This window comes from Lepisosteus oculatus, chromosome 8 (assembly GCF_040954835.1).
Source record: "Lepisosteus oculatus isolate fLepOcu1 chromosome 8, fLepOcu1.hap2, whole genome shotgun sequence".
Lineage (NCBI taxonomy): Eukaryota > Metazoa > Chordata > Actinopteri > Semionotiformes > Lepisosteidae > Lepisosteus > Lepisosteus oculatus.
This window is the reverse complement of record NC_090703.1, coordinates 11,240,670-11,267,769: the sequence shown is the minus strand read 5'-3', so window position 1 is coordinate 11,267,769 and position 27,100 is coordinate 11,240,670. Positions and strand designations below refer to the sequence as shown.

At 37.9% G+C, this 27,100-nt stretch overlaps 2 protein-coding genes across 4 annotated transcripts in view; one reads left to right on the top strand and one right to left on the bottom strand.

Moving 5' to 3' along the window:
• wdr20a (WD repeat domain 20a) overlaps positions 1-11,961 on the top strand; it is a 35,118-nt gene extending 23,157 nt beyond the window's left edge. Inside the window, exons 2-4 of the mRNA XM_006632232.3 lie at positions 6,970-7,152; positions 8,253-9,542; positions 10,407-11,961. Of these exons, the coding sequence (XP_006632295.1) occupies positions 6,970-7,152; positions 8,253-9,542; positions 10,407-10,460 (1,527 nt within the window). The 3' untranslated portion in view covers positions 10,461-11,961. The remainder of the gene's footprint in view (positions 1-6,969; positions 7,153-8,252; positions 9,543-10,406) is intronic.
• Positions 11,962-13,314: 1,353 nt separating this feature from the next.
• Positions 13,315-26,428, bottom strand: LOC102695984 (MAPK/MAK/MRK overlapping kinase). Of its 3 annotated transcripts, none has more exons than XM_006632391.3 (12): positions 26,123-26,428; positions 24,771-24,885; positions 23,979-24,068; positions 23,208-23,278; positions 21,054-21,132; positions 20,106-20,154; positions 19,442-19,620; positions 18,645-18,746; positions 18,006-18,179; positions 17,251-17,374; positions 16,440-16,637; positions 13,315-15,389 (listed from the first exon to the last, which is right to left on the bottom strand). In XM_006632391.3, the coding sequence occupies exons 1-12, from the start codon at positions 26,229-26,231 to the stop codon at positions 15,312-15,314; spliced, it is 1,368 nt and encodes a 455-aa protein (XP_006632454.1). In that variant the 5' UTR covers positions 26,232-26,428; the 3' UTR covers positions 13,315-15,311. The 3 variants fall into 3 exon arrangements, with proteins under 3 accessions (XP_006632454.1, XP_015205583.1, XP_015205584.1); XM_015350097.2 differs by lacking the exon at positions 26,123-26,428 and adding an exon at positions 25,166-25,375; XM_015350098.2 differs by lacking the exon at positions 26,123-26,428 and adding an exon at positions 25,193-25,375.
• Between the last annotated feature and the right edge of the window lie 672 nt (positions 26,429-27,100).

Genomic DNA, 27,100 nt, shown 5'->3' with positions numbered 1-27,100 from the left:
GCTTAGCTTCAGTGGGTTGCCAGTTGTGAGTTGCTGGGTGATCGGGCTGCTGGCTAGACTTTTGTAGGGTAATGCTTTCAGAAAACAGAAACTGTCAGGATCACACCTGTTAACATATTTAGCTACAATATATGTGTCTGCGATAAAGCCAGTATTGTAATTATAACATCTAAGCCTATTCATGTTTTCCTGTTTTAACCAGTTAAAGAGATGACTTAGTTTTCCTCTGTTTTAAGTTTTGCAGTCCACAAATTTTCTTTGCCAAGTATTATTCTTGTCCACTTTTGGCTTCAGCTTTGTTCCTGTGCATAGTGAGCTCTCACAGGAGTTAGTCTACCTTTAGATTTTCGTGTATTACCCTGGCTATGTGTGAATTCATAAAGAATACCACTTGCTTTCTAGTTGTTACTGTATATTCTCCAGATTTATTCATACCCTTGATGAAATAAGAACTCATGTATTATTTTTTTTATTTTATTCCATTTTATGATGGTTTTGTTCCTATTTCATTGGGAGTAAGAATACATGTGAAGCAGTAGTTTCAATCTGGGTTCACCCCATTTGCCGTAAGAGGTATTTCTTTTTCTTTCCGATGTTTTTGCAAGTTTAGACGGTGTGGCCAAAGGCAGCCTTAAAGTATCAAGCACCATCGCTTAAGGCCTTAGGCAATTAGTTTGTAGCTTTAACCACCATTGACATTTGGTTTAACTTCTCTTTTCATCTGCATGCTTTAAGGGGATTTGAGCTGTCATGAACTTTAGTCAACTCTGTTTCACTGCTGTCTGGTTCATACAGCACCTTTAATTGTTTTCCCGGCTTAGGTGATTTGAACAGAATTTAAATAAAGTGACAGCTTGTTTGAATCTTATGTATTTAATAACCATTACATCACATGGTGGTAGGGGAAGAAATTCTGTTGGCTTTTGTCTTATCCTGCATCTCCTTAGGTGAGCTGCTGAACCAAGTTACTGTTGTTGAATGTCTAATATTTCAAACTTAATATGAAATATTGCTAATGAGGCACTGCAGTTATGGTGTGCACCTGTTGTGTAGTGGTGAATTTGAATTTTTACTTTTTTATTGCTGGTGAATTTGAGAATGACCAAACTAATTCACTAAGTTGCAAGTGCATTGAAAAGCATTCTCATGTGTCTGTACTAATGTGACAAAACAGTGTTTCTGTATTGCTGCGTGGTCTGCTGTCTGTTTCGTGACTGATCGGGATTCTTCAATCCAGCAGCAAGCAGTTGGCTGAGTGATGGCAGGGCTAGGGTGGGTTAAGTCAGGCAGGGCTCTCCTGACCCCTGCAGCTGTGTTGGCTTCTCTAATAGGCACTAAACCTCTGGTGTAGCTCTGAGCAGCCTGCGATGGGAGTTATTGTCCCCAATGCTTGAATTAAATTGACTCAAAGATGGGTGGGTCAGAGGTTCTCATTCTTCCTTTGCGAAGTTGCAAGTTTGTTTCCATGAGCCAAAACACAATGCCACTTAATCGGCATATAACAAAAATATTTAGACATTCTAAATTTCTAAAAGAAAAGAATATGCATGTTTTGGCAGCCAGTGCTGATTTTTCCAACAGCATTAAATTGGTCGTTAAAATTGACCTTGCAGAGTGAATGGCAAGAATGGATGTTACTGAGCAACTTACCATTCTCCCAAAAAGAGCAGGTTGAGATCGTCATGCTTTGCTGTAAGCTTTTTCTGGCTGTGACCAGTTTTCAACCTTTTCCCCACTTTGCAGAGGTAATAGTTAAGCTGTGGCACATACATTATTTCATACTAGGAATGCATATCAATTGCTCAGGTGAGCAATTGCTCCAAGCATGCTTGAACTTGAACTTGAACTTTATTGCCATATGTAACCGGTACTGGTACAATGGAATTCTTACTTACAGAAAGTCTCTCGTTTGTAAAACAAGTGTAAAAAACAAAACAAAGTGCAAACAGTGCATCAAGACAATGTACAAACAAACAATAGACAATGTGCAAGTCTGGCTCTGTACCCAGTCATGTTAGAAATAGATTTCCCATTTCTTGTCAAATGTAGTACAGTGAGGAGGAATACAGACTGCCCAAATACCCTTGTATATTTATTCAGTATATCAGAATGTTATTATAATAAAAATGATCAGGGGTGTCATTTACTAGGCACACTTTATTGCCAGGATGCTAGGGAATTAACTTGTAGGTGTCTCTCTGAACCACAATGTTACATTTAATAATGAGCTGCATTGAAAATGGAAGCAAATACATTAGGATCATAATTTCATAGGTCATGGGAAGGTGATGCTGTTGGATAATATAGTTTTTCTGGTAATGGGGTTTACCGTAGAGATGTCTATTTTTAATTATGAATATCGAACGCATGTGTTCTGTTGCCATGGAATGGTTATTGAAAAGAAGTATATTACTAAAGAGCCTTGCTTCATATGGGTGACTCAGATTCTGGCATGCCCATAAGAAGAAATTGGACCAAGGCTGAACTGTGTTGAAATTAGATGTGCCGCCTGAAGAAGTGTTAAAAGAGGATCAGCTGGGTTTAGGGTTTCATTCAGCCCTGACTGAAAGGAGTGTGTTGCAGAAGTTGTCTGAATTGTCTTATGTGGTATGCTCTCCGTGGGCTGAAGTTGCTTATGTCTTTGGTGTTCTGTTGAAGCGTTGAATGAAAAACATAAGGTAACGGATACAGACTGGGCACGTAGTGAACGAGTTGAGAGCCAAAGTAGGCGTAGTAACAACGCCACAGGGACCTTTATCCTTTTACCAAAAACTGGCTTTCCTGAGAAATATTCACACTCTGCACGCACAAGAAAATTAAAGGAGCTGCTGGGGCCTTTGGCTTGTGCGGCTGCTTTCTCCGGCGCTCTGCTCCGGGAGCTCCCTGGAGCGCAGGAAACGGCCTCCAACAGGGAGGAGCCCAGCTGTCAGGTGCCATGATTGTGAGGCCCTACAGCTGGCTCCTCTCAGGCAGTGATTTGAGCTGACTGCCTGTCACAGTCGCTTTGTTACTGTCTGTGGATTTTATTTTATTGCAGTTCCACTTGCATTTCATTGACAATTTGCGCTGCCTGAACCCTCAGTGTAGAAAAGGCAGCCGGCCTCTTCTGTTATCAAGGCCTGCCAGGCCTTATTGCTTAGTGAAGGTCGTCAGGAGAAGCTGCTGTGTTACTGAGCTCCATCCACCTGTTGCTTAGGTCACCTGCTTATTAGTGGTTAATGTGGCGCCAAGTGATGAATCACATTACACCAGCAAATTGAAGAAGCAGCGTACAGTGCAAAGACTTCGACGCTGGTACTTACAGCTGCCCTCTAATGTGGTTTTCTGTCTTGCAAACAATTTCACTATGCACTAGTCGAACAGGCTGTCCTGACTTCTTTACTTAAGTCTTTCTATGATAACAATGTTGCTGTCATGTTTGATTATGCATGTATAGAGAACAGCAATGTGCTGAACAGCAGATTGTGTGGGGAAGGGCCTGGGACCCTTTACTGCTCCTGTGACTGCTGAATATAGTATAATTCACAATTTAAAGCTGTTTGAATTAAATATTATTTCCTATGCAAATTTGCACTTGACAAAAGTCAAATATATCCGTGTCTTTTTTCTGTTTGTGAATCTGTTCAGTTTCATCATTAATTTATATTCATGTATTGCTCAGAATGCAGATTTTTTTTTTGCTGTCCAATTTTGTCTTGGTAAAAAATTTAAAAGCAACTGCAAAGTACTGATATGAAATATTTTTTTCTCCTTTGCTGACTTGGCCTGTTTTACCTATTTGGCCCATTCCAAAGTGCAGACATTGCTGTTTAGTGCTCAAATTTAGCCTACATATGAAGTGTAAATAAAATGTTGCCTTTAGCCTGTGTACCCCTATTGCATCAGTGAACAAATCTGAATTCTTTGTACAATGGTAAACTATCCCAGGGTTTTGTTTTTGCCATTTCCCTGGTAAGAGATGAAATGCAATACATTTTCAAACCAAAGCACAATTGTTACAAGGTATTAAAATACAAAAAAGGTCTACAAGATGAAATGCACACAGTTGCTTTCAATGTAGAGAAAGTGACAGAACAGAAAGATCATTTTGTGAACAACTGTACAGGATTTATGGCATAAACGTGATATTTGGAATTTTAATCTGAACAGAAAGCAAGCCTACCCTGTTCTAAAATTCATGTTACAGTGATGCTGTAGTCTGATTGACCACAATACACGTGTAACGTGGCCGTAGTATAGCAGGCTAAAATCAGTTTTTAGGGTGCTTAAAGAATCTCAGCTGACACTTAGTAATAGTAATTTATTTTTCTTCTTTACACCATTACATAGGTTTTGTATATACTGATTTAAATTGTATTTCTACAGCAGTGGATTAGTAACCGCAAAAAGCCGAGACTTTATTATCTGGTTGTATGTATTTCAAATCTTAATGAAGTCTGTTTTTGACCTTCTGTATCTAATGTTGACAAAATATATTTTATTAAGAGGCATGCCAAAAAATCTGTTCAAGTGGAACTATTTTAATATCAGGATGCTTCTGGGAACAGTAAACAAACACGCAGGCACTTTGTATTAAGGTTAACTTAAGCATTGGATTTCAAGGAAATATTGACATAATTACTTAGTAGGGATAATGCAGCTATCATAGATAGAGGTGAAGTTTCAGTGTTTCAGTTAAAGAATCAACAGCTGAAGGTGATTTTTTTCAGCTTGTTTTTTTTTCCATTTATAGGAAATATGTAGGTATTTATAGCAGATCTGCTGCTGCTGCACTCCAAACCTGCAGTAACGGAGGCACTTAGAGCTGTGATTTCTAATCTGTACACAAGGTCATCTTTTCATCTGTGTGAAGGAACTACTTGCAGTCAGGGGCTGACTGCAGTTTTTGTGAAAGAAGAGGCTGGTTATCTCCCATCCTGTGAAGTGGTGTTACCCCTTTTGTAGCCATTGTTCCGAATCTTAAGGTTGCTACTAAACTATAATTGTGCTCTAACATTACATAGTCTAGTAAAAATGTTCTCTAGATACATTAGAAACATTTCTTGTACCACACCTGCATGAATAGATGCCAGAAGATAACAAAAGTACTAGGAGCAAACTGTGTAAGGGAAGATTGTGGGCTTCTCTGGGTCAAGATCCATACAGGGATTCCAGTTGCTAATGAAATAGAAATCTGAAACCTGTTTTATCAACTATACAGTACCTCCTCACTTAAAACCTCCAGTTCTTTTCATAGATTCGGTTGAAGACCTTAATTTTTTTTTTCCAGAGGGTGTTTCTGTCCTGTAAAAAGTGCTTTTCATTGTTTTTATCATGTAGATAAAGTTGAGTTCTAAAACACTTTGTGATTAATTTACAACAATATTTGTATTAAATACACTTTTAGGAGTAACTGTTCTGTACCTTTTTGTTCTGCAAAACAATAAATTGTATTAATATACATTTAAAAATACTATGGATTCGGACTTGGATGCAGTTTAGCGTATTGAAATGCATATGTTTCTCTTGGACATTGAACAGTATTACATTTGATATGTAATGCCTATTAGACATCTACTGCTCAGTATTATGCCTTTTCCTTAAAATATTGTTTCAAATAAAAATATCCCACCTTTTGTCATTGCTGAGTTGCTGACCAAGATGAGTTTATTGCCGTTTTGCCCAGCTAAAATCTTCTTACCTCCCCTAAGGGATGAGTCATCTGTGGAATCAAGACCATATCCACAATTACTTCAGGAATTCCTTTTGTGAAAGTACCTTTATTTCTGCTGTGTAATTTTGTATCCACTTTCAGCCTGCAATTCTTCAAAATTGCAGCAATTACCTATGGGGAAAAATAAACCGAGCTGCACAGATTACGAAAGTTGTGAAGTGGACAGTGAGGCATGAGTCTCTAAAGCTGGGTTTTCACTTCATCTGTCTTGCCTTGCATGATCTGTTGAATGATACCAGCACTGGAGTAATTTTTATTTCGAAACATAAACCACCCAATAAAATCCTCCACATGTTCTCTATGGTATCCCACATTTTCTAGCTCAGTATTTCAAAGTACAACAGGTTTGCTTTTTAAATTATTTAAATGTTTTTGTAGGTATTCCTCAGATAGCAATGGTCCCTCAAGACTGGCATACAAATGGCAGGATGTTTTTCCTTTTTGCAATTGCCAAAGTACTGCTTTAAGGGATGCTGTAGGTTAATTACTACTAATTCAAGGTTTGTGTTTTAAAGTGCACAATTCCTAGTTTTTTTTAATTAAGTTTTACATTTGTAGTTCTTACAAATATGTGGTCACAGTTTGTACTGAGTATTTTATTACATTAATAAAAATCATTTGAACATGGATAATCCATTTTCTCATGGATTAACGGATTTCTCTCTTTTGCCGTTCTTACACCTTCCCTTGACAAAAACAAATAACGTGAAGGTCACCATTCATAACCTTTCATCTCCAAAGAGGACATTTAAAAAAAATGTATTTAGAGTGGGGCTGGTTACATATGCATCAGTTGTGAGACATTTGTTCATTGAAAGGAAATTGCTGATTTCCTAATTTCCTGTGATTTTTTAACAGTCAGCATTTTCAAGCCATCTTGACTGATCTCCACTAAGTAACACTGATTCTTCCAAGTCTATTAAAAGTGGATGATTTATTTATTTTTTAATACTTCTATTGAAGCATCCTGAAGCATACGTAAGGCATTTATAGTCAGTGGACATGGGTTTTTAAAAGGGCATTCAAATTGGCAGTTTGACAACTGGCATTAGCATTAGTAAAATGTCTTCTGTGTTATTGGAATGTGTATATGTTGTGTGCATTCGTGTAGATGATAGTGTAGCAAAAACGTATCAATCTGAATCACATTTCATGTTATTGCTGTTGCTTACTGTAAAACATAAATAGTGGTATGCACAAACCTATACAATATGAAATATGTTATATCCCTCTTATTGTCTTTGCTTGGTTTGCAGGCTGCTGATTTAAGTAAACCTATAGACAAAAGGATTTACAAGGGAACACAACCCACCTGCCATGACTTCAACCACCTGACGGCTACTGCAGAGAGTGTGTCCCTGCTTGTGGGTTTCTCTGCAGGACAAGTGCAACTCATAGATCCCATCAAGAAAGAAACTAGCAAACTGTTTAATGAAGAAGTAAGTACTGAGCTAGTTGGAAGTTGAAAGACCAGAATGCTTGTGTGTTTAGTCATTTAGTTGAGTCCGACTGGAGAATGCCATACTGTACCTGTCTGTCAAGAATTAGAATGCTTATGTGTTGGAAACTATAAAACATTTGTATTTGTATTTGGAAAGAAATAGTAGTATTGACTTATTTAGAAGCTTCCTGTTCTGGTCAATGTGTTATTGTCATATTCCTTACTAGATACTATATCCTTACTATATGCAAATAAACAGGGAATCCAAACCAAACACGTAGCCGCTCAGAAAACTAACGTTTTTTAAGTGTAATTTTATGCTGTAATCAAGGAAGTCCCTTTTTACGTAGCTGTGTCACATTTTGGGTGTTATGTGCTAAAATTCATAAGCCTTTAGAATGAGCAAGCTCTAGATACCATTTTATATTTATGAAAACTATGGATGGCTGTCCAGTTAGTCAACTCTTGTAAATTAATTCTCCATTTTGGCATATAGAAAATATTTTACCAGATACAACAGCTACTAATTTCCCAAATTACCTAGTCAGACTTGCAGCAGCCAATATTTTATAAAATGGACTTAGGGTTAGTAGAATTAAGTTCATAACTCTAAAACAGTTAGTTACAAATGAGTAATATTCTTTTCACTTCAGTTTCGGCAATGTGTTCTAGAAGTACTAAATGTCTAAGAAAATCCATCAAACACAGCCATCAAGTCTGGACACCCCCAAAATTACAATCCTGAAGGCTGTTGCAGATATGAATACTGAAACACAAAGTGACATGCTTGACTATTTGCAGAGAGCCATTTCCTTTCATCAGGCATATCATGCTGTTAATGATTCAGAGGTTATTGTGCAGTTTTTAATTTATAATTTTCCTAATTGTACTTCCGTGTAAAATTACTCAAGCAGTTCAGATTACTGAAGCTGGAAAGAAAAGAAAATAATCGTTATGTCACTGCAGTTGAATTTAATCATTGTAGTGACATTTCCATTAAAAATGCAATTAAGGAAGCACTTTCGGATGTATCTTTAATAACGCAACTTAACTTCTTTCTTTTCTCTTCCTTTTTTTTTCTGTTCCCGTTTCCCTCAGAGGCTAATAGACAAGTCTCGAGTCACTTGTGTAAAATGGGTGCCGGGCTCTGAGAGTCTTTTTCTTGTAGCTCATTCCAGCGGCAATATGTACTTGTATAATGTGGAACACACTTGCGGAACAACAGCTCCACACTACCAGTTGCTGAAACAGGGTGAAAACTACGCAGTCCACACTTGTAAGAGCAAATCCACGAGGAACCCTTTGTTGAAATGGACTGTTGGAGAGGGTGCGCTCAACGAGTTTGCTTTCTCCCCAGATGGGAAGTTCTTAGCTTGTGTGAGTCAAGATGGCTTCCTGCGAGTATTTAATTTTGACTCAGTGGAGCTGCACGGGACAATGAAAAGCTACTTTGGGGGTTTGCTGTGTGTTTGCTGGAGTCCGGATGGCAAGTACATTGTCACCGGTGGGGAGGATGACCTGGTAACTGTTTGGTCTTTTTTGGACTGCAGAGTAATAGCGAGAGGTCATGGACACAAATCTTGGGTGAGTGTAGTGGCTTTTGACCCTTACACTACTAGCGTGGAAGAAAGCGACCCCATGGAATTCAGTGGCAGTGATGAGGACTTCCAGGACCAAATCCACTTTGGCCGAGACCGGGCGAACAGCACGCAATCCAGACTATCCAAAAGGAATTCCACGGATAGCCGCCCGGTCAGCGTCACATACAGGTTTGGTTCCGTCGGACAGGACACGCAGTTGTGTTTATGGGACCTCACAGAAGACATCCTCTTCCCCCACCTCCCTCTGTCCCGGACGAGGACACATACAAACGTCATGAACGCCACCAGCCCGCCGCCTGCCGGCAGCGGGGGGAACAACCCGGGAAGCAATGGCAACAGCAGCATCAGCAGCACCCCGGGCAACTCCGTGCCCACCCAGCTGCCTCGGTCCAACAGCCTCCCGCACTCGGCGGCAGCCACCTCCAACAGCAAGAGCAGCGTCATGGACAGCGCCATCGCGGCCGGCGTCAGCAAGTTCGCGACGCTCTCGCTGCACGACCGCAAGGAGCGGCACCACGAGAAGGATCACAAAAGGAACCACAGTATGGGACACATAACCAGCAAAAGCAGCGATAAGCTGAACCTGGTCACGAAAACAAAAATGGACCCTGCAAAAACTCTGGGAACAAACCTTTGTCCTCGGATGGAAGATGTTCCCTTGTTAGAGCCTCTTATCTGTAAAAAGATAGCACATGAAAGACTCACTGTCTTGATATTTCTTGAGGACTGTATAGTAACTGCCTGTCAGGAGGGATTTATTTGCACTTGGGCGAGGCCTGGCAAAGTGGTAAGTTTCTGATTTTGAATTTTGATTTTGAGTCCTCATTTCTGTCCTGTTTTTTCTAAACTATTAGAACTCCATAGTTTTACTTTCAAACACTTTAGACAAGTCGAATTATTTTAGATAAGCTATAGTTCTCTCTTTTTGAAGTTATTTTATCATCTATTGATTAATTGTTTTTCTTGAAGGAAGCCCGGATATCGCCTTCCTTAACATGGCTGGCTGGCGTATTAACATTCAAAGATTGCCTGTTTAAGAGATTGAGATTGACACCTTTAAGTTATTGAGGCATCTAGCTCAGTAAAATCTGGGCTGAACAGTATTTTAAGTTTAGTCCTAAATTGTCTATATGACTTCATTTAAAAAATCACCTGTGTTTTTGACAACAATTAAATTGTTTCTTATGTTTAGAAACTGGTAATATTAATGGTGACCTACGAAACCTGCTGGGGTTCTCCAAGACCAGGGCTGGGTTTATACATCCTAGAATGTCACTTTTTGGTGACAGGTTTACAGTCAGTCATTGCTCTGGATTACATGAGAGTTTTATTATAAAGCAGGCTTAACTCCACCCTCATCTGAGCTAGCAGTGACTCGCGCTCCGCTATTCTCGCGTGTCGATCGTGAAGCATGTGGGCTATCCTCTGAGGCCACAGCTGCCATCAGTCTGTCTCGGCAGCAGTGGCTGGTTACCTGAGAAATGCGTAGGAGAGACATCGCCAAATAAAAAATGGGAACTGGAAATAGTGATTGAACAATATGGTCTGTGTGTGGAATGTACTTACCATATAGGCGATGGCTGCAGGTTTGAAATGGATGGAATAGTGAAAGGACCATCCTTTTTAACTGGTTCCATATTTTTCTTTTCAGGGTTTATTGTCATCCCAAAACCAAGCCAACTCTCCCAGCGGGACTGTAGTATAGCCATCATGATTCTGCTGCTAAGAAACCTTCGTCACACAGACGTATTGACGCCAGAGCCGGGCGCTGTTCTTCACCCGCACAGCATTGCAAGTTTTTTTTTCTTTTCTGAAATGGCCTAGCGCGGCTTAGCAGCCAACAAGCACGAATGAAAGGGTGAGGTGCAATTCTGGACGAAGGGTAAAAATCGTCCTGGAAACTCGAAGAAACAAACAGGATTTTTTTTTTCTGTCATTCCCTTCGCCCCCTCCCTCCCAACCCTTCCCCTTCCTCACACACACACACACCCTTCCCGTCTGTGTTTTTTACCTTCATCTTTCACTGGAGTTGCAGGGCAGAGCTTGAGAAAATTGGAAGCAAAGTGATCTGCCATTTTCTCAACTGGGTGTTTCTATTATCTCTAAATGTGTAGCTTTATCACATATATATTATAAAGAGAGAAAGAAACGGAAGAAAAGTGAAGAACTGCTTCCCCCTCAGAAAATCCTGTAAGTTAAATGGTTTTTGTTTAGTCTCACCATTGAATACTTTGCACTGATTTTTTTTGTTTTATTTTATAACTATAATGGAACAAAGAATTCTTTGAAGACAGCCTGGATGCACTTGGGATGTGGCAGGTCATTATCTTCTGACTTGGAATTTTGAATCGGAAAGCTGGATGCTGCAATCATAGTTTTTTTTTAAAAAGAAAAAAGAAGATTTGTTTGCACTTAATAGTTTGTTAGAAGAGAATGGCTTTACATTGTGGGGTGTGCAAGGACTCCCAGACAGCTATAAGGTGGAGAAAATATTAAAAAATTAAAACCTTTGTATCTATTGAGCATTTATTTTAATATTGTTTCAAATTACAATCGGCTCTGTATTATATGTATAAATATTGTAATTCAGTGATTGATGGGGCAGAAATTGATCATTACACTAGTGGAAGTTCATCTTCATTAAAGCAAAATAGTGATATTTCTAATGCAGAAAAATTATACATATTAATAATATTAAAACAATCTTGAATATGCAGGTTTTTGTTTTCTTTTCTGTTGTACAAAAGATCATTCAGATGTATTTTTCTTAATTAAATGTTTGGTATAGGAAGAACTCTTTGTATCAAATACTCTTATCTCCAAGATAAAGCTGAATTGCTTACTTGTTACAGATTTACAATATGTACAGAATAGTTGGACGGAGTAACAGTCAAACTCAGCAATTATTTGAAGCTCAGGAAGTCTGCAGACTAAAACACTGAAATAAACATTTTGCTTAACATCAGCAGTGCTATTCTATGTAAAACTAAGTAGCAGCCACTATGAGCAGCAGCTAAGTTCAGGGTTCATAAGCAGGGCCTTTCCGTGTGACATTATTAAAACAGTTTTAATGTACTCTTGTGATTTCCAATCTTTCATGTCAATGGCAAAGTTGATTTACTGCACACTACAAGGGGCAAGCCCAGTGAAGTGGTTGTACCACTTACATTTCACGTTTTTCATTAAACAGATATGGTTTACACAGAGCCTGGTGCTTGTACAGTTACTTGCTTCAGTTGTTTGTCTGCAATTATAACTGACAGCAGTGCATATTTAACATAACTGCACAAGATATATCCCAAATTTCCGTCAAGTTAAATATGAATAAAAAGCATTTTTAGTTGTATTGTAAAGTACTGTACGCTAATGCGGGTTATACATTTGTATACCTGATGTGCCCTTCAACACTCAGTTATGAATTTATTATGCTGGATATTTATATTACAGATGTTGCTACTATGCAAGTGCCACAGTTCTTACACCAGTAATAACCTAGGTAGGTGTAGGTGTTTAATACTACAAATCGCAAAATTCACTCCTGCTGTTTTGTTGCAATATGTATTAAGCAAGTACTCAGCTAATGTTCTTCCCTTCTAAACTTTTAAGCATTTAAAAAGTTATGTTTTTCTTGGCCATATTTTTCTATCCAAACATGAAATTTCTCAAAATAGCTCCTGCTGTTCAGGTTTTATCATTGACAGTGTGATCTTTCCATCCCTCGAAGAATGTGTTCTAATGTGAACATAGAGGTGCTCCACAGTACATTCACTTGTCTGTATACGACGTAAGATGTGACAGTGCCAGCCATCTCTCACTGATTACACTGAACAAAGAGGTCTGAAGGCTTTTCACTTCTAAACTATTTACTAAAAGGCACTTTCAGACAGACGTCTCAGAATAACTTCTTTTAAAGTACAGAAATTTAATTTACTCTGTTCATAAGCACTTACAAACCACGATACAGCTACTCCTTGTGCTTATAGGGCTTACGATGAAAGGACAAGAATGTTCTCCAATAATGTTGTAAATTGGTTTAATTAACACTAGTCTAATTGTCATACAATAAAAGATACACGTATGTTAAGTGTATATATATAAATATATAAAAAAATTCAATTAAATTAATTGGATTTTCTCATTTCAAATGAAGAAAATACTCTGGTTTAGACGTTTTTTGTGTTCTTTCTTTCATTACTGTTAAAGTAAGAACAAGGAAAATGTAATATATAGGTTGTATTTCTTGCAATACGACCTTGGACTTGCTGTTGTTTTTTTGTTGTACTTTCCCAAGCTTCGTACATTGCTACAGCTCATCAACTGCAAGCTTGTGTGTCTGGATGATGTAATGCATTAGACATCTTTTTCAAGGAAGTAATAGATTTACATAACTGTAAAAACACTTACATGTTAAAACCAGAATATGTTAAAGTCATGCCTATTTAACTGGAAACACTGGATACATAAAATGTTCAATTTTTAAAGTGGCATTTTGTCTTTGAAAGTAACTGCTTTCCAATTTACCTGAAAAGTAAAGGTTAAAAAATGAAAAGACTACAGCATTTTCAGAATGAATGTATTATGTATATTAAAATAACATCTGTACATAATTGCTCCAACACTGCAATCATACAAAATATTTTATAAACAGTTTGGAGAGGAAAAACTAGATACAAAAGTGTGCAGAATAGGCAAGAGAAACCATATACTTGGTTTTTTATGTATATGGTAGGATGCAAATTTATTAGAACACCTCAGTATACACACATCTGTTTATCTTTTCAAATAAAAATGAATATTTTTTTAGAAACGGCTTAGATTTTTAAGGTGTATGTACCATTTATGGCTGTATTATTAGATTATTTGAAGTGGTAGCACATTAAAGGCATTGATTAAAGAATTCTTCTCTACTTTATTTTAACTTTAAGGTATAATGATTTGTGTACATGAAATGCTCTAATAAATTTGCATTAAATACATTATATACATCTCACATCCATATAGCCCGTTCTTTGATGTAAAAATATACATAATAGAATTAAACTACAAAAAACAAAGTAGTCATTTTAGATGTTATAGTTTTGTTTAAATTATGTACATAATTTACTTCTTGTTGCTGCTTAATGCAGAGGTCAGAGCAGGTGAGCCTGGTCAGTATCTGGATAGGACACCCCCTGGGAAAAACTAAGGTTGCTGCTGGAAGAGGTGTTAGTGGGGCCAGCAGGGGGCGCTCAGCCTGCGGTCCATGTGGGTACTAATGCCCCAGTATAGTGATGGGGACACTATACTGTAAACAGGTGCCGTCCTTCGGATGAGATGTAAAACCGAGGTCCTGACTCTCTGTGGTCATTAAAAATCCCAGGGCGGGCGTTTCTCGAAAAGAGTAGGGGTGTAACCCCGGCGTCCTGGCCAAATTTCCCATTGGCCCTTACCAATCATGGCCTCCTAATAATCCCCATCTATGAATTGGCTTTATTACTCTGCTCTCCTCCCCACTGATGTGTGGTGAGCGTTCTGGTGCACTATGGCTGCCGTCGCATCATCCAGGTGGATGCTGCACATTGGTGGTGGTGGAGGGGAGACCCCATTACCTGTAAAGCGCTTTGAGTGTAGTGTCCAGAAAAAGCGCTATATAAGTGTAAGCAATTATTATTATTATTATGTTAGGCCTGGCATTTTCCTGGCATGATGGTGTCTATGCTGATGTGTGGCCTTGTGCTTAAGGCATGACAAGAGATTACTAGAAAAACCTGTAATGTAGAAAATGACATTAGAATGTCAGGCTAATGATAAATGCACAACATGATTGAAATATAGAACAAAATGCAGTAGATGCATAATTCACATAGGTAAGCACAATTAACACTAAACAAAAGCATAAACATGCTCCGTGGACAACAAACATACAATTTGAAAAATTAACCTGAAAACCTACTAGGAAAAAAAATGCTGTATTATTTTTCTTTACATTTATGTGCCATATTAATCAGTTTTTATCCGACTGTTTTATTGAAAGCGCTTTACGAAGACTGAGCAAGCACAGTATGCAAAGCATACTTTTCTTTAAAGTTATGCATTTACTCTGTTTTAAAGCATCCGAGAGGAATGCACTCTGATATGTAATTTACTAGAAGTATGACAACCACATTCATTTGTGTGTTTTATGCATAATACAATATTAAGACATTCTCATCGAGTTTTAGATTGTCCAGTGCCACTTCTCAATCTTTTAATCTTTCATTTAGTTGTATTCTAAATTACAGAATGTTTCTTTTTTCAGGGGGAAATAATTTTGATAAAACTCCTTCCATGACTATTTCAAGAAAACAGTAGAATGTCAACATTTGGTTATTGTGATTTCAAGAGCTTTTTGATCACTTCAGTTCTGTTCTTTGTCAGAGTCTTAATTCTTTTATTGTAAATTTAAAATAGCTCAAGAATCACAAAAAAATCAAGGGCTAAAGCCCATCCTTCTAGAGGACAGGAAAACGTGGCGAGGAGTTGGTGGGCACCCACTCCTTGACAATTTGGTGAAGAGGAGCTCTTTGGCATGCGATCTTCAGTAGCCTCCACCTTTCCTTTCCAGAGGTGGGATGTGATAACTCTTGAAGGGCTGGTGATGTGGCTCATTTCTGGGCTTTAAGAAGGAGAAAACAAATGCAATTTATAATAAAGTGATCTCAGTGAACTTTATATATAAACATAACTTCATATAACTGACATACATTAATGTGTGACTTAACTAATACCCATTCCTTTGCAGAAATGGGTATTTGTCATTAATTGTTTCAGTGGTAATTTGAAAAAGCCATATACAGGGATATGTTGATAAATGCACTGTCAGAATTCAACATCTTTATTTCAACTGCAGTCAATTATAAATTTGTTCTGCATGTTAGAAATGAGCTATCCATAACCAAACATTTCATGTATCAATAGAATTCCTCCAAAGTTTCCCACACTGGTAAGCAAGGATTACTTTATATTGCATGTCATATGCACATATTTTATGAATGAAATAATGCTTTTATTAAGCAATCAAGTGTAAGGTATAATTATTTAATTGGTTAATATAATGACAATAATGTATTGAATATTTTGTTACAAGTTTTATATCTGATCTACAAGAAAAGAGAAAAAACGTAATCCTGATCTTTTAATAATTTTAAACCACAATAATGCATGTTTCCACCAATTAATGAGCACATTCTGGTGCAAGTATGTTGATGTAATAATTCCTTGCATACATACATCATTTTTTAACTTGAAGGATCCCAAAACCAACTGCTGTACTGCCACAGTGAGACACTGTCCCTCCAATTGGAAAAAACAAGGAACTTTATGGAGGCCAGACTGCACAAGCCAAGTGGAATTTAGCCTATATACTGGAGTCAAAACCCCTACTCTAATGGCCATTGCCAATATGAAGTCAGGACCGCAGGAATGGCACCTCCTGCAGCAGCGTGTCCCCAGTAAACATACTGGGGAATATTGAAATATTGGTTTGGTAATTGTTGTCCAGAGAGAAGACTGCCACCTGCTGGACTGCCAACATCACTCACAGCAGCAAGCTCATTTTCCTTAGAGGTCTTCCATCCCAGTACTGACTAAGCTGTGCCCTGCCTAGCTTCTGTGATCCGATGACATCAGGCTAGAATGTGTTAAAGCTTATTCATGTGATGTCTACCTTCGTTGGTTTCCCGTGGTATTTGGTTGATTTCAGTGCTGGGAGAGACCCATTGTGTGCCATTAAAGAAGGCAGAGAGGTGATGGGATATGAAGCTATTTTGGGTGCTGGTACAACCACATTCAGCTTTGGCAATTCAATTGGGTAAGAAGGACCATTCCGTCTCATCAGGGAGTCTGGAACGTGCTTGATGTTTTGCTAGAAAACAAAGGTTATGTTACAATTTAATGTTTTGAGTCCTTGAAGAGAAAGAATCCCATCTGTCAATACAGAACAATACCAGTTTTGTACTATAAGGCATCATTTAATACAGGTAAGTATTATTGTCTCTTTAAGTGTTTATCATTGTGAATCACTGTTCTATACATATACACAAACTATATGCAATTGTATGAAATTTACAAAATGTTCCTTATAGAGAGATACTGTTCTATGGTATTTGTTCTGGACAGCAAATTATCACTTTTGTTAGGCCAGACTCAATTAAAATAAACTAAAGTAATTTAACCCAACTTTCAATCTATACTAGTGCCTAAAACATGCCTATATCCATCTTCTTACAAATGAGTATGGCACTATTTAATATGTAAAATGTCCTTTACTTCACTTTGTTTTATTTTTATGTGAATCAGAATTAGTACCTTTTATTACTTTTTACTAATCATTTTTGTATTTTTTTTGTTTTATAGATTGTAGAGACATTTGTCTATTACAGTAGTTTTTACATTTCAGTGAAACTTCTTCCCTCTTCAAACTGAAAAGCATGAAGTTTTAAAGGTCAGCATCAGAGGACGCTTCTGGTTTGCCTTACTTGTCTTCTCCCTTGTTTTGCAATGCGCCAGAGATTGTCGATTGAGTTAGGGGTCCCATTGTTTTCTCCTCCTTCCACTGTTCCAATTACCCTTCTCAGGGTGCTAGCCTGCTTCTCTGCCACACTGCACAGAACACAACTAAAACTGTTAGGACACCACGCAGGGGCATCTTTTGCCTAATGATTGAAGACTTGGATGAAATATCATTATCACGTATAAACTGCCTTGAAAAGAAAGTGTTTTAAAAAAGCAAAAAATTAAAAAGGAATAGTGGTTTAATCATTAATATTGCAGTCTTCATTGACAGTGGTACCAAAATGCACTGCAATGGTTAAAGGGCAGACCCAAGTATGTTTGCCATCGCAATTTGTGCTTTGGAATTCAGAAGGCCCCTTCTGCTGCCTCCAGAATGCAACTTGGCACAGTCATATAAAGCCCTACCCTAATGGGCCTTTCAGTTGAAAACTTGCCTACTTCATACATATGTTTCAAGCATCTGAGATTCCAGAGGCCAGATCTTTACATGGGCTCTCCTGCTAGCTAACAACTGAAATTGGAAGCTGAATAATCATAGCATTTTAAGCGATTGCCAATGCGGACCTGAATTCTTTATTTAGATTTTGCTCGTCCTTAATCACTTGATTTTATTTTCCATTTTTCTCCATTCATTGACAAAAATAAAGAGTAAGTACTGGATGGTGCGTCTCTATATCGTTGCTTGCACTGGTGTATTAATGTGAGGGGACAGACTCACCGGAGTTCCTTGAAGTAGGGGTGCTGCAAGGCAGCCTTGGAGCTGATCCTCTCATTGGGGTCATACTCCAGCATCTCGTACATCAGGGACAGGCCGCCTGATGAGCACTGTGGGATCAGGTGAGAGATACCACTCCCTTTCTTGGGAGGAAAGTCAAAACGCATGGCTCTGGATCTGTTGAGCAGTTTTTAAAAACAAAATTCTAGAGAGGCACGTCTTAGACCTTAGCTGACGACTGGAGCCTGCTTTTCTGCACTGGATCAGATTTTTTTAGGCTGATATTTTCACAAGTAGTCCTTAGATGTAAACTGGTGTGAATTTCTGGAGGCATTGTGCAGAAAATCCAAAATGAATACAATCTCTGGAGAATGTGAAATATAATTTAATGTCATGTAACATTTTCAGTGCACCCTTGCACAGTTTGATAGTTTGTTTTTGGATTTTATTTGCTTTAATTTATAAATAAAAAGTTGTATATGTTATATATCTTCCTCTCAGATATTAGGCATTTCAAATGACTAAGCATAAAAAGGTGAATTTTTTCCATGGGCAAAAAGGATCCAGATATACAGAACAGCTGAAAGTAGGATGATGCTTTTTCAACACTGTAAACATTACAGCACTGCAAATTGAACTTACTGCTTAAACTTCTGAAGAATTTCATCATCAGGGGTTCCCAGAACGTCATGGATTTTGGAAACCTGATCCAGCTCATTGGAGCCAGGGAAGAGAGGATTGAGGCTACCACAGAAAAACAAAAGCATGTTTAATTACCGCCATTTAATTAATGTGGCAAAACATGAATTTAGTTTCTGAAACTGTTGAAGATTTATTTCCATAACACAAGTTTTCAGTACATCCCGCACATTTTTATGGAGACCTTGACTGCGGCCTATTGTACTTAAAGACTCCCCTTTGACCATTTTCCAAATGATGAGCCACAGAATTCTGAAAGATTCCAATTGTGAATGATTGCAACTAACTTACATACTGTAAAACAAAGTCTGACAAACAGAAGTCATCTCCTCTCATAAACTGTAATTGGTGTGAAGAAGTTCCCCACTAGGCCTCATTGGGTGTCAGCTACAAAAGAAGCAGCCATGGTACTGGAACAGCTTTAGTCAGAAACATATTTGTTTCAGTGCCCAGTGAGGTTGCTATGCTTTTGCTTCATTGCCTAGTTTCAAACACTTGAGGTTTTATTTTTAAAAGATGTCCGTATGTACATCCACAGAAAGTGATTAGAACTGTGAAACAAAATAGAGGGTAGATTAATTGCTTTTTTTTTGCAAATGATAAATCAGTTTTATTTTGGTTTACTATGCACTCGCACAATGAATGGCACATATTCAACTTAAATGTACGGGTTATGTGCCTGTTTAGGTCTGGTTAAAACATCTCTAAAAAACAGGCTAAATGACTCTGTGTGTGGTTACCTCATGATTTCAAAGAACACGCATCCGGCACTCCAGATGTCCATCTTGTGGGAGTAGTAGCCGTCTGTGAGCAGGCACTCTGGAGCCCGATACCAGCGAGTGGAGATGTACTCGGTATAGGGAGGTTTGGAGTAAACGCTCCTGCAGGAGCCGAAATCTGCCAGCTTCAGGACATCTTTCTGCCATGGTCAATTTAAAGGTTTGGAGGAGTATGCATCAGTGATAAGGAGGTTTAGAAGTCGCATTTATACTACAAGCACAGACATTTTCACAGCTGAAGATTTGTGTAGCTTTGTTTAGTTCAATATATTTTTCTCTTCAATTTATTCTGGTATGTTCGTTAACATTTTGTTTTCAAATGCTCATGCAAGTGGAGTGGAAGTCCTTACTAACTAATATGATTTCCTGTCCAGTTTGTATGCTTCATTGCTGCATCTACTCACTAGAGTGTTAAGGCATGCATTTTCTGCCATTAGGGATGATGGATCTTCACAGGAATCCAGTATGATAACCCTACTGTTGCTTTAAGTTAGCACATCTGGGTACTTTCTGTTCATGGTCCACAAGTTCCTATTCCTTTTTTGTTTTGCAAAGCAAAATATATTAAAGCAACAACTACCGGTTCACATCCTTAGACTAAATTATTACATCTTGTCCACCTTACCCTGATTAAAATATTTTCTGGCTTGACGTCTCGGTGAAAGATTCCGTTTCTGTAACAAGATAAGGCAAAGTTTTCACAGTACGGAAGAACACACTCACACCTTTGTGTACTAAAGCAAAAGCAAGTACAGATTTGTTTTCCTGTAGGTCAGTGATAGCTCTGAAACTGAAGACGCCTGACACTTTACATAGTTCAAGACTGTGAGTGCTGGAGATTTTATTGTTCTGCATTTTTATTATTCAAAGTCTCCTTAATGTAAATATGTGCCACTTGCTTCTTTATTTATAAAGCTGACCTGGAAACATTCTATGTGGGTGACTCGTTCCCACTGGAATCCCTAACAGCGCTGAATTTAGGAGCTAAAACTTTGTACCATGGAGACAAAACCGACAACTTAAACAATTTAATTTCGGGAATGTGAAAAAAGGAACGTAAAGGTTTTGCACCAGTGCAGATTCAAGTGTATTGTTTTACTTTGTTTTCACCATATTAGAGAAGATAGGTCACTGATCCATACAGGAAGGAAAATCTGTTTTTACATAATTTTGACAACCATTCCTCTTAACAGTGCTCTCTGCCTTTCTACATAAATCTGGATGAGATTATATTATGTGCAACCAATGTTATGGAAAGTGTATATCTGATGATTTACTGCTGACTCTTAAAAGGAGAATTACAAGTGTAAGAACTTGGTTATAGGACAAACAACAATGCAGAAAAGAGAAATGTCTTGGCAAACAAAGTACATGAATCACAGGCTTAATTTGGGATTGGGAGAAGAGTTATATTTTATATCCAAAGATAGAAAAAATATTAATTTAAACATTACAAATGAAAAAAACAGACCTGCTGCTTATCCTTTCAGTTAAAAAGAACTTCACCCCAATTTTTTTTCCAGGCTTCATCCGTAATTTCTTTCCCCTAAAATGATCCGACAGCAGCTTTTACCTGTGCATGTGATCCAGGGACTTACACAGCTGGTATATGTAATTCCTTGCTTTAATTTCTGGCAGGGGATGTCGTCTGCCTGAAAACACAATCACAAACTTCCAACAGAAACATAAAAAATGAATGCAGTACAAAGAGCAGCATGCTACATGCATTAACAATCCTTAATTCGTGTTTTATTTTCCATCCATGGGTCTGTGAAACACAATTTCCTGTTATTTAGCTACGGTATATACTGACCAGTTTTAATAATGCGTCACATTGCTGAGATTGATTAGGCTACGACTTTGTCACAGATGGATGTCACGGTCTATAGATAATTTAAGTTAAAGACAGAAATGAATAGTGACATTTTCTAAGGAGTTCTCTTAAAAGATAAGGGAGTAGGCATCAGTAGTGTGCATCATGCTGATTAAAGGAAATAAAGGCCATACAGAAGTGCCTCATCCACTGAATCTGTCTCTAGAGAAATGCCAGAAGTATTTTGTTCTATAACTAGATAAGAGCTTCTAGCACCTACGGAAGATTCTGTAGTGGCAATTGTTGTAACAGTTACCAAAGCAGTTTGTTATAATTGTCTTAAACAGACGAAGTGGTGGGAGACAAAGCCAGCCAGGAATGCATTAGAATGTTGTAAAATTGCAGGTGTGGTTAGCATGCTAACAACTAAACAGCTCCTTTTTTCATTTATGCAATTTGCTGAAATAACCCTACTCAGAGTTATCCATATTATTACCCCTTTTGAACAGTTTTATATCAGTTGTTTACGTCAGTCTTTATAGTTCACTTTATTAAAGATGCATAGCTTATTGCCAATATTTTATTTCTAGAAGCCTTGGATTTGTAAATCCGATGCACACTGGGGTACTGGTACAGTCATGTAGGAAACATCTCCAATTACAGTGAAAAAATATCCCTTTTTTGCTAACTTTCTTCTCGTACCTTACCCATCTATTCTGTAATAGAGATGCTTGGCCCAACAGCCTTGCAGGTGAATCTGTCTCAACAGGTTTTTATTGTGAGATCTTATTTTGTCTCTCTCTAGTTGGACAAGCACAGCTTAGATTTTATAGCTCTTTTTATGCAATAGAACTACCTTATATGCCTAAAGTGACAGTCAAAAGAAGTCACCATATGAGGAGTATCTGCTTTACATAAATGGAGATAGCTTAGTATATCTTCCCACTCAAGGGAGTACTATTGCAATAAAAACATGAAGGTTTTAGGTTTTTTATGCACAAGAAAATGAAATTATTAAAAGGTTATGTCTGTTCTAATATATAACATTTCTCTTTAAGAGTGAAAAAACAGAGTATGTGGGATTTAAAGTATTGTTCTTGGATGTATTAGCAAGACTTGCCTCTTGCTAATTGCCATCTTATGGATGAACTGTTTGAGCCAAGAACTTTCTGAAAAGTTTCACATCCAAATGTAGTTTCATTGGTTAATAACAGCTATTCGTTATATCTGATATAACTGCTAAAGCCATCTCTAAATCCCTCATCTAGTTTTTGAAGCAGGAGGCATGTCATGATGAAACGAAATCTGTAATCAGTACCCTTCGTAAAACTACATTATGAGTCAGTTAATGCTTTTTCCGCTAATAAGGCTGATAGGAAGTGAAGTGTTCTTTCAAATGTAAAATATCCTCCTTTTTCAATCTTACTGGATTCCCAGCTTCTTTTTTTTAAATGCATTGTAAATGAGTTTTCGTTCTGATTTTTCCTATTAACTTGACCTCTACTAACTTACACTTTATATAAGCACAAACTTCATGTCTGAGGTATTGTTGCTTTTTAATAAGGTATCGTAGGTGCATTCCAAGCCATTACAGATCTTTATTAATGCAGTGAGAACTGCATATACTGCACCAGCTGTAAAAATGCCTTGATGTAAAGTGTTCACCTTAAATAAAGCCTTCCAGAGAAGAGAGCGAATAAGGCCGGTTTTACTTCAGTGCTTGTTTAAAGTCAGACTTGGCTGTAACAGGATGAGTGAAAATGCGACGTTGGTTGATGAAAAGGGGTAAACAATCCCATCTTATTATAGTCAGACTTTTTTACAGCATCGTACAAGCATTCATACAGTATAGTGTTGAGGACCGAACCATGTACTGAGGTGAAAGGCAACAGTGCAACAGCTGCTGAGACTGACCTCGGATTAACTCATAGATGTTCATGTCCATGAGTTCACATATTAGAGAAAGGGAGCCTGTCTTCTTATCGCTAAAAAAAAGAGATGCAAAAGGGTAAAATCACTCTGTGAATTCACAAATGGATGTTTAACTGCAAACATCAAAATATGCACAGGGCCAGGCACAATGTTTTATAAGCAGGGTTACCAGGATGATATTTGTTTTAATGAAATGATAATTTCTTAGATTGGATGCCAAATTATTATTGTAATACAGTCAATAAGCTCTTAAATTACATACCGTATAGCTAACCTGGTGCGTATGCAGATTCTGTTTAACACAAAAAGATATGTCATGTTCTTCAAGCTTTCAGATAGGATCAAATAGCTGTCAGGGACCAAAATTAAAATATCTCAGCACGAAACCGAACTTCTCTACTTCTAATTTTTGTAACACTAATCAATATTTTGCACTAACGCTACAGTGGCACAGTATTTAGTATCGCTGCCTCTCAGTATTGGGGTCCTGAGGTTCAATTCCTGGTGTACTAGCTGCATGAAGTTTGTGAGGGTTTTCTCTGTGTACTCTAGATTCCTCCCACAGTTCAAAGACCTACTGGTAGGTTCATTAGCTTCTGGGAAATTGGACCCCAGTGTGGCTGTGTGTGATGGACAGGTGTTCTGCCCAGGGTGTACCCCGTTTTGTGTCTGTTGCTTGCTGGGATAGGCTCCAGCTCCCCCGGGGTCCTTCTTTGGATGAAGCAGTTAGATAATGGATGGATGGCAACTTACTAAATGATCTCGTGCAGCTGAAGGATGTTGGGGTGTGGGCTGAGCCTCTTCATTGCTTGTACTTCACGTAGGTTGTTTGCTTGCTCCAGGCTGATCGACATGGAATGAATTCAAAACTGTACTGACCGAACCATGATCAACCCATATTTAATGTGTTGCAATTTTGATGTAACAAATGCAAATAAACTGAATTTACTTATTGTATTGATCCTCACTGATTGCCTTTAATCCTAGTATTCCAGTATGGCTTCTTAAGCATCTCTTTATAAAGAAAAATAAGCAGCACTACATTTAATGCCCAAGTGAAACAATGGCATTTGTTTGAAACATTTAATAAACTGCTTTTAGTAGCAAAGATATAAAACTATACTATAAAGAAAAACGGAAACAAATATAATATGTAAATATCATAACATTTGTATAGATATTTTGTAAAGATGGATGGAGTCAGATGAAGGCTGAAATATGTCCCGTGGGGACTAAGTAATTTGAGTATCTTTTTCTTCTCAAAAAGAAAATCTCATCCCATCAAAGCTGCATCCTATTTGTCAACAGCACGCCTTCCAGGGCCGGTGGTGACAGCTCGTGTCTAGAAGCTGACCCCTGAGCACAAGGTCAACAGCAGGGAGTGATGTCATGCCTGTCAGTGCAGGACACCTCTGTCGGAAGTGCCGCCCGGCTTGGGTTACAGGTGTATACACACCGAGTTGTCACGACACAGCCTTGCTCCACCAAAGCGAAAAGGGGATTTCAAATACATTTATTTTATAAACCACTGTTTCCAACACTTACCTTTCCACGGGCTGTTTCATGGTTTTGCAAGCATAGTAATTCCCATCTTTAAGGTTTTGCGTTTTGACCACCTCAGAAAACGTCCCTTCACCTAATTTGTGTATTATTTTGTATTCTAAACAAGTGGGGGGGAAAAAGCAGAAACTGGCTAAACATCAAAGAAATAAAACAGGAAAAAGTAGCTTATGTTATCGAACGTAAACTACTGAAATCAACACATGGGTAGCGCTCATAAAACATGTACGAGGAAAAGAACTAGTTTATGCACAGGGACATTTGTAAATACACGTATCGTTTATCTCAAGTTGTTTAAACAGGTGAAATGTATTTAAAGTAAAAGTAAAGTAAAAGTAAAGAACAAAGCCTTAGAGCGTTTTATACTAAAGAGTTATTACCTCTCCCAACGCGCTCAAGAAACTTACTGTCCATTCTTCAGTTTTTTCGACAAAAGCGCGGTGTAAACGTAGATGCTGGTCCATAGCATGCAGAATGAACCTATTCATCATGTTAACATTGCAGATCGGGATTTACATTAAATTTTGGATTTTATTTTTGCAACACTCTGCTGAAACACTCGCCATGTTATAATCATCTCCCTGGCAACGGTGCACGCCTCAACTTTGACCTCTCCGACGGATCACAAAGGCAGTAACCTTATCCCTACTCTCCTGTAAACGATAACGGGCTAACAGCTGTTCACACACGTTTAGGATGTGAGGGACAGATATGTTTAGTTTTGAGATTACGTTCTATGCATTTCTATGACTCGAAATGATTTCATTTAATTTAATAACGTTTGAAATTTCTCCAGTGACAATATAGGAAATTATCACCCTACGACGAGAGAAACGCTTTGCTACTCTACAGCATATATACAGACACCAATATTATTAAGTACATCTAACATGTTACAGTAATCATTCTTTAAAAACAAACTAGAAAACCATGTAAATGTAGTCCATACGTAATAAAACATGCATTTATTTTGTCACAGTCTGAGTTGTAAATCGTAATTCTGAACAGTGAATCGAGTTTTGTTTTTGTTTTACATGAGAAATAGGATTTCCAATACATAAACTACTGAGGACTGTAAATTCGTGATAAGCAAGAGTTGCATTGCGTAATAAAACAATCTGAAAAGTATTCTATAGATTTCAGAACATTTAAAAAAAACCTATAACTGTAAATCTTTGCTGAGAATAATTCAAAAAGGTGAAGTTTAACTTCTCAAGTAATGAGTTTGTTATATGTATCTATCTGCTTAAATTAAAATTTAAAGACGGGATTTAAAGTTTAAGACCATCGGAACCATTGTAGAGGACGAGGAAATTCGGATGAAATCGTTTTCTCACCTCTGTTTCTGAGTATAGAGGTCAGATTAGACCCCGTTGACCTCTTCAGATTATACCCTCGTTTATCAGTCAATTGTCCATACTTCATCAGATCCGACACGTTTGCCATTGTATTTATGTTCTCGCACCGGAAACTGGAAATGCAACAATTATTTATTGTATTCCATATTGAATCAAAATCCCATGTTGCTTCCCCACCTAAAATAATTATGTAGACGAATTGGAAATGGAGACTCGGTTTGGATAAGGTGTTGTAGTTTTGCTATGTATAACGAATACTAACAGGAAAATATAAGAAAGCTGACAGACTTTTCCTCAGCATACAAAACAAGTAAACACGCCCTTGGGCACTAGGCAGCGAGGTGAAACGTCACTATATCCGAAAACGAAGCTCCTGCAATAAATTACATGGGGGATTGGTCTGTGAGCTGTACTGGTTTTTACAACTAGATTGTGACAAATATTTTAGGCGTTTCAAGCTATTCAGAAAGAAAAGCGTTCTTTATATTACAACATAACAATGACAGGTTTCAGCCTTTATCTAGGTATCTTTCCAACCCGCTTTTTCTCCGCGACCAGAGTACAGTGTACCCTGATTTTTTTTCCCAGCAGGATCAACGAGTATTTGCACCCCCTATCGTTTTTTCTCAGCAATGACACTTGCTAAGAGGAGCTGTTGGATGCTTCAGCCGGCATGAGGTGTCTTTTGTCCCAATTTTCTCGGGGAAAAATGTGTTATTCCTTGTGTTTAGAGGAATAGCTATTTATGCTATTTACATATATAATTGTTTCAAGGCAATAGCCTACGTTGGTATTATTTGTAACAGCAGCTAGCAAGAAAAAAAAGATATTTTTGCCTTGGTTAGAGAAAAGAATAGTAAAAGACTGGGTCCCACTGTATTGCACAGGCTGAACTACAGAGGCTATTCACAGGCGCGACCCCACTACTGCCCAGCACGGGGGCTTTGGCCTGCTCCG